Raw genomic sequence first — 7,726 nt, 5'->3', positions numbered from 1 at the left:
GTCCCGGCCTCGCCACATCCAGTGTAAAGCACCGATTTACTCTGAAACTGCATTCGTCCCGGCCTCGCCACATCCAGTGTAAAGCACCGATTTACTCTGAAACTGCATTCGTCCCGGCCTCGCCACATCCAGTGTAAAGCACCGATTTACTCTGAAACTGCATACGTCCCGGCCTCGCCACATCCAGTGTAAAGCACCGATTTACTCTGAAACTGCATTCGTCCCGGCCTCGCCACATCCAGTGTAAAGCACCGATTTACTCTGAAACTAGCCCAGTAAAACGAAACAAACTTTAACATTTTGTTTTACTGTGACACTACACCTTTAAGTACCGCTTTTACCCAGAAACTGCATTAGGCAGTTACGATCAGTGGATTATTGAACTACAAACGTGTGTTTAGTTTAACGACACCACTAGAGCACATTGATTTAGCAATCATCGGCTACTGGATGTCAAACATTTGGTATTTTTTTACATATAGTCTTAGAAGAAACCTGCTACATTTTCCCATTAGTACCAAGGGGTCTTTTATATGCACCATTCCACAGACAGTATAGCACATACCACGGCCTTTGATATACCAGTCGTGGTTCACTGGCTGGAACGAGAAATAGCCCAATGGGCCCACCGACGGGGATCGATCTCAGACCGACCACGTATCAAGCGAGCGCTTTACCACTGGCCTACGTTCCACCTCCCACTGAACTACAAATAAACAAGACAACAACACTGGGTTTTTTTTTTCAACAAGAATAGCTCTCTTTATTTACTGATAAGTACATGGTTTGAACACAGTGTACAATATCTGACGAAATCGTACATCGTACAGAATCACATAACAAAATAATCCGAACTACTGGGGATACATTATGTAGTGGAGAATCTACGACAAAGTGTGGATTCGTGGCTACTACAGTACAGATAGGGTCCACTAATGTTAAGACCATAAAAAGAACATCGGGGGACTACAGAGCTAACTTAGTATTAACATCCTATTATAGTGTGGGACATGGTATCAATAATATGCGATGTAATAAAGCTGCAGTTAATATTAGTTTAGTATTTGGCTACTCGGTGGGTATATTCAGAAGTCAGTATCACTACAATATATACGAAATAAATAGGTCTATAAAACAAGTGTAAAACAAGCGTAATATATACGATGGGATAAAAATTAGGACATAATTTTATCATTATTCCGAAAAACGGTGGGACAATATATAGATAAATTAATATTACTATGTAATGCAAAAGCCAATATTAGTATAATGGATAAAATTAAATGTCTAAAGAACCCAATATTAACATAGTTTATATAAGCACAAGGACCAAATGTCAGCATGATTTGCGCGGTGGGGGGAGGGGGGAGGGGGGGCAACAGACCACAGTATTATGATGATGTATACAACGGAAGAAATACAGAAAAAATATCAACATAATTTATATGACGGGTTAATACAGAATACAATATTAGCATAATTTATGCGCTGAGGTAAATACAGACCCCTATAGTAACAAGTTAAAGAGAGACATGAACTAAGCACGACCGATGGGAGTCACACACGTATATTAACAGTGGTTAAATATTTGTTTCAATCATTGCGAAAATATCTTATAGTTAATTGCATTATTTGAATAACAATAGGACTATTAAGTGCGATTATTTGATTATTTCAAGATTCCACACTGACAACTGACGTTCTCGACTGGTTTTGGCGCAAGGACCCGTTAAACCGCTAACCGATGATTGCGCCAAAATCTGTGTCTTGAGCACACCCCTGCTATCATAGTGTTCCTCCGCATCGCGGGTATTCAGTCCGAGCCAGATTCCCCTATTTGAATTATTACGATTACAAGTAACAAATCTTGTTAGTCGCAAATATAGTTTTAACAGTATGAATATCAGGTATATTACTACCAGGACATTTTTTTTTATTTTCTATTATTTCCATGCTGATATCCACATAAGGTTCAAACACACTGTCAGGCGAACACAATAATTCTGGGCTGTATGTCCAAAACAATGTTAAAGATTGTATATTAGTGTAGTGGCCTACGTCTCTGCGTTAAGCCGTTAAAATCGCTCTTAGTAGGAGCCAGTTATGGGATGTAAACACGTTAGTTAATATCCTGAAAGCCAATATCTTAATTAAGACTTCACCGACGTTCGTTGAGATCAGTAACGATGACGCATCTTTAGATAGAACCACAACTGGTCAAAGACCGTTGTATGTGCTTTTCTGTCTATGGAAAAGCGCGTATAAAAGATCTCTGGCTGCATAAGGAAAAATATAACGGGTTTCTTCTGATGACTACGAGTCAGAAATACCAAATGTTTGACATCCAATGATTAATTAATCAATGTGCTCCAGTGGTGTCGTCAAACATAACAAACGTCTTCTTTAGATAAAGAACAGAATGTTATTAAGCTTCAAACCAATAACTTTGATGATACCCTGGAGTTACGGGTACATTCGTTATTTTCAAAGAATAGGGTTCATTGGTGTATGTTACTCTGGATCATGTTATCCTAACGAAACCTCTCAGATATTCATGTATAATGAGCGACCAACGTGAATAAAGATGGTAGTATGACAGTAGTAACATTTGATTTTCAAACACAATCATGTAGTTAATATCACAAAGCAATAACAACATGTCACAATTATTTATGTTTATACAAAGCAAACAAACAGCACAATTGGCAGATGTCTATAAAAATTCTAGAATTCACATTGCATTTTGCAGAGACAAGAGAGAGAGAGAGAGAGAGAGAGAGAGAGAGAGAGAGAGAGAGAGAGAGAGAGAGAGAGAGAGAGAGAGAGAGAGAGAGAGAGAGAGAGAGAGAGAGAGAGAGAGAGAGAGAGAACAACGACTGGTAATAAACAGATGATTATTAATATCTTAATTAGATGCTGCTAGGCAATCATGTCATGTGTCATCCATTGTTAGTAATAAATAATTTTTGTATCATATTTATGTTGTTTCCCTCCATTGACAAAAGTGTGCAACAAATATGTAAAACCGCACACTTTTTAAATCCCACCTCTCACTGAGTCAGATTTCCTTAACGCGTCATGAAACATAACTTAGCATGGCACAAGTCAGCTACTGCATAAACAAACAGGGGGTATGTATGGTTATTGCACACTTTCGATATTTTGATTGCCAGAAGATAGAATATTGTGCTGTCGAAAACCCAATACTATCGCCTGGCAATTAAAATATCGTAAGTACAATAACCATGCCACAAGAATTATGTTTATGACGCATCTTTAACTGATGTAATCACAGTTAATTTCGTGGTTATAAATAATGAATAACAACGACATCCTACTACCAGTGGCGTTGTTAGATAGGAGGCGGATCCAGGGGGAACAAGGGGGCCCGTCCCCCTAAATGTTAAAACAATATTCATTGGACTGCCCCTTTCACGAGTTGACCTCCCCCTCCCCCCTCCAAAAACAAAACAAACCACAAACAAATTCCTGGATCCGTCCCTTAAATACATGTGTACATATTAATTAATTTTGTCTGCGTCTTACAAACTGAAACATAAACATTTATTTTCATATGAATAGGTATTTCTGCCTCTTCTGGGAGATGAAATACGCGACACTTATGTTACTTACTTTCCTTTTTGAACAATATATAGGCGTGAACAAACTGTACACGTGTAAAATGACACAAAAACACATCAACAAGAATAGGATTATTTATGTACAATTACGAATCACAAAACAATATTTACATGAACGTATTATTTTTTATAAGAATGTTTTGTTTTATAATTACAAAACAAAAATTCGTATTGTTTTCTCAGTTAGTATTTTTTTAGTGACGTCCGTTTATATTACATCAGGCATGATCGTGTGCTAGTCTAGTAAAGCGTATCGTTATCACTGTTGAGAACAGAAAACCGGTGTACAAGCACTGAGCGTCAAGTTACAATATTCGGTTGGAAGCAGAAAGGGTACAATTCACTCCCATTCATAATTTTTGTTATATAAATGCTTTTTTGTGTTACTTGTGTATGTTCAATTTACGGAAGCCCTAAAAAGTATACTTTCTCCGATTTTTTTTATCATTCCCCAAAAGTAAAAAAAAAAAAAAAATGTTCGTGCACGCGTGCATGCGTTTGTGTGTGTTACAAATATTGTCCTCATTAATATCTGATTTTGGGTCCTAAAGTTGGTTTGACACGTAAATAAAGAACACATTTGTAAACACGTATACACGTGACAATATATATATATATAAACATCAATACATCATAATTGTAAACAACGCGTCAAATACATTAGTATATATATTTTGAGGAAACAAAGCCCAATCAAAATAATATCACTGAGAGAGTAATACAGGTGAATTGTGGACACGTTATTTACAACAATGATCGTATCACACATAAAATATACAAACACAATACACGTTATGTACAGTTTTTGAAAAATTGGTTGTGACCATATTGGGCAAAGAGAAAGAAAGAACAATATTTAGTTTGGTTACATAATACGTCAACATTAAAGAACGCACAAATACATTCTCTACTTCACCAATCAGACGAAGAGATCTTCGCCTTTTAAAACATTCAAGGCGAACCTGCCATAATATAACTGACACCTTATATCACAACCATATCTCTCCATAAAAGGGCACTTCATATATACCCTTTCTGCATACAAACCAATTTTTATATAACCTGTATATGAAGACCACCTGCTCAGTTATATTAACTGCTCTTTATACACATACACACATTTTACTTTTCAGTTTTGTAATAACGAGTGCCATCTCAACTATATTCAAATGCATCTTTCACTTCCTCCTCGGAACTGGACCATGAACCCAGACAAAGCAATCGATAAAGTTTAAAACTGTTATCTCGAGTAAAAGGTAAAACATTGAAGCATGTAGAATAGTTTTAAGTTCTTGATTTTTGTCTTATAAAACACGGTAATCGCAGTAATGAAATTTGACATGCAGATCGCGTCAAACTGTTTAGCTGGGCAGTGAATGAAAATTTCAAACACTGTATTTTTTACCAAAATTAAATATGTTTCGCCTGTAGATACTAATACCACTTAAACTTTTATGATTACACCCGTGATCGCTATTTTCCAAAACTACTTTTAAAAGCAGATACTAAAATATCTTACATCATTTCCGATTGTGTTCACACACAAGTGTTTCAAACTCTAAACCATACCACATGTAATACACACATTGGATTTTGTTTTGTACAGAGATTCCTACTTTCTAAAATGATACAGAGTGTGCTTCGTGACTGGGTTAAGGTCTAGAAACTGGCATATCGTTTTCATTCATCCGTATCTATTTACAAGTGCAACGGGATTTTGCTCGGTGACAGGTTGTGGCCTGGCATGCGAGAAGTCGCAGGATCAACCCTGCACATCAGACGTTGTTTGTTTTTGTTCATTACCGCTAGTGCTCACTGGTTGTTATGTTGAAACTTTATGGTATGTGCTGGGCTGTCTTTCGGAAATTACCCTGTCATATAAAAGTCCCCTTGCTGCGAACTGCAAGTAGCAGGTTTCTTTTCTGCTCTAAACAACGTGAATAACAAGACGAAGCATTCCTCCATTACACCCCCACCCTTCAACAAAAGGCGTATTACTTTAGCATGCTTGTTTGCCAGCCCCAAAGATGTTTGTGGACAACCATAAAACACCTAATTAACAATAAACGCAAAGTGCTGAGTGTCATGAAAAAAACATTATTCAAATTATTCTGGGTTTTTTTAAATCTCTGAAATCGTACAAAGAAGCACAGATGGTGGTGGTGTGGTGGTGGGGGTGTGGTGGGTGGTTGTAATATACAGTATGTAGAAATGTAAAAAGTCAAAACGGTCTGGAGTTATCGACATAAATATTGCTTCACTCATGAATGACATTTTCTTGGATCAACATTTTGAAGAAGTTGTTCATAGGAATATTCACTGTGCACATATTACATTAAAATAAGTAGTCTATAGAAAGAACGATTGTTTAAACAGACAATTAAATTTACAAAATAATTTATTGTGTTGAGTCATTAATTAGGTATGTAACATACATTTCGCTGTTATAGTTTATAAAGGAAAAACAAATAAAAATAATGGAAAAAAAGAAAGAAAGAAAAAAAGAAGTAACAGATGTGCAATATTTTTGAAAACTCTTTACATTTAATGCACCCATTACATTTCTATAGATTTGGCTAACATTAAAAGACGAATTGTTGTTTGTTTCAGTCCTTAAAGGTACTTCTTTCCATATTCAACATTATTGCTGACGACTGCACGTCCATGCTGTAGCTTTAAAAAAAAAATATTTTGTTGTTGTTTTTGGGTGTTATTTTTAGTTTCTTGTTTTAGTTTAGTTTATCAAAACAGTATATGTATATATATTTCCTCAAAGGAACATTCACTTTTATTGAATGTAATATAATTTCTCACAGTAGCTGGTCAATATTCTAAAGACATGACGTCAGAACATTTCAAACACTGTATGAACTACTGTAACAGTACACTACTCAATTTTACTTTTAATATCTTGATTAATTATTGCAGTTCTCAAAACGTAGACGAGTTCCTCATTATCTCGCTTCTCTATGTGCACTTCAAGTGAAAAAACCTAACAGAAATTATTCCTGTAATAATTATACATATTCAAAGAAAAAGCCAAGACATTAAACCAAAACTCCTTAACGCCAATATAGAATAAAGAAACGCATATAGAGATGAACCGATTGTGAGAGAACAGACAAAGCCAAGATGGGTGCATAAATTCTAAAAATAGATTGTAATGCATATATAACACGCCTTCACAGTCTGACTGAATACAGATCTTCACTTCACTTTGCGGTAAGGAGATCTGAATTAAGCCAACGATATTTCGTATTGACTATGAGATATTTATAATGGATAAAAAGCGAAGATCGGACTTCAGTCAGAATGCAATCTTAATTTTTGATTTTTAAATCTCAATGATAAAATATCATAAGTTTACATATTTAGTAACAATTTACTTCTTTTTTTTTTGAGGCTAGATATTTAAATACACATTATCCAATGGCATAGAACAAAACATATATGGTCAGAAAAAACGATAAAAAATATACACCAAATTACACGTCCTTCAAAATCAAACATGCTGAACACAGTTTACCTTATCTTTTCTCGTCTCAAAAAAAAAGAGAAAAAAAAAGAAGGAAAACAACAAAACAAAACAAAGAACCCCATAGAGAATTTATCCACCAACATTTTTAGCGGGGTTAAAAAATAATCCACGCAGGTGGTTCTCGAGACAGATTTTACTGGCGTCGGTCTTACTCCGCTGCCGATTTACTCCTTCAATTTGTGCCACTCCGCAATCTGCTTGCGTGGGCAATTCATGACTTCGTTCCAATGATTGAGTTCCTGTCCCGAGCACTTGACGCCGACTTCGAGACGTCCGACAACTTCATTCTTCGTCATGCGGTCCCAGTCGAGCACGAGGAACTCGAGGCTGATGTTCTGGAGGCCCTCGTTGTAGGGCACGTCGAAAAGGAACGATTCGTTGAACACAGGGTTCAGGGTTCGCTTCTTCACGTGGGTCTTCTTCTTGGCGATTCTCTGTCCGTTGTACAACAGGTAGATCTTCACATACGGGTCTGGAATAGAACAAGTGTTTACAAAATAAGTGAAATAATGCTATTTTCGGCATTTTCCCTTTAAATAATATGGTA

At 36.2% G+C, this 7,726-nt stretch overlaps 1 protein-coding gene across 1 annotated transcript in view; it reads right to left on the bottom strand.

Moving 5' to 3' along the window:
- Positions 1–735: 735 nt before the first annotated feature.
- The window catches only part of LOC121380435 (synaptotagmin-11-like), a 33,971-nt gene continuing 26,980 nt past the window's right edge, over positions 736–7,726 (bottom strand). The window contains exon 4 of the mRNA XM_041509252.1: positions 736–7,651. Coding sequence (XP_041365186.1) covers positions 7,344–7,651 — 308 coding nt within the window. The 3' untranslated portion in view covers positions 736–7,343. The remainder of the gene's footprint in view (positions 7,652–7,726) is intronic.

Source organism: Gigantopelta aegis, chromosome 2 (assembly GCF_016097555.1).
Source record: "Gigantopelta aegis isolate Gae_Host chromosome 2, Gae_host_genome, whole genome shotgun sequence".
NCBI lineage: Eukaryota > Metazoa > Mollusca > Gastropoda > Neomphalida > Peltospiridae > Gigantopelta > Gigantopelta aegis.
Note: the sequence above shows the minus strand (reverse complement) of the source record. Positions and strands in the feature narration are given on the sequence as shown.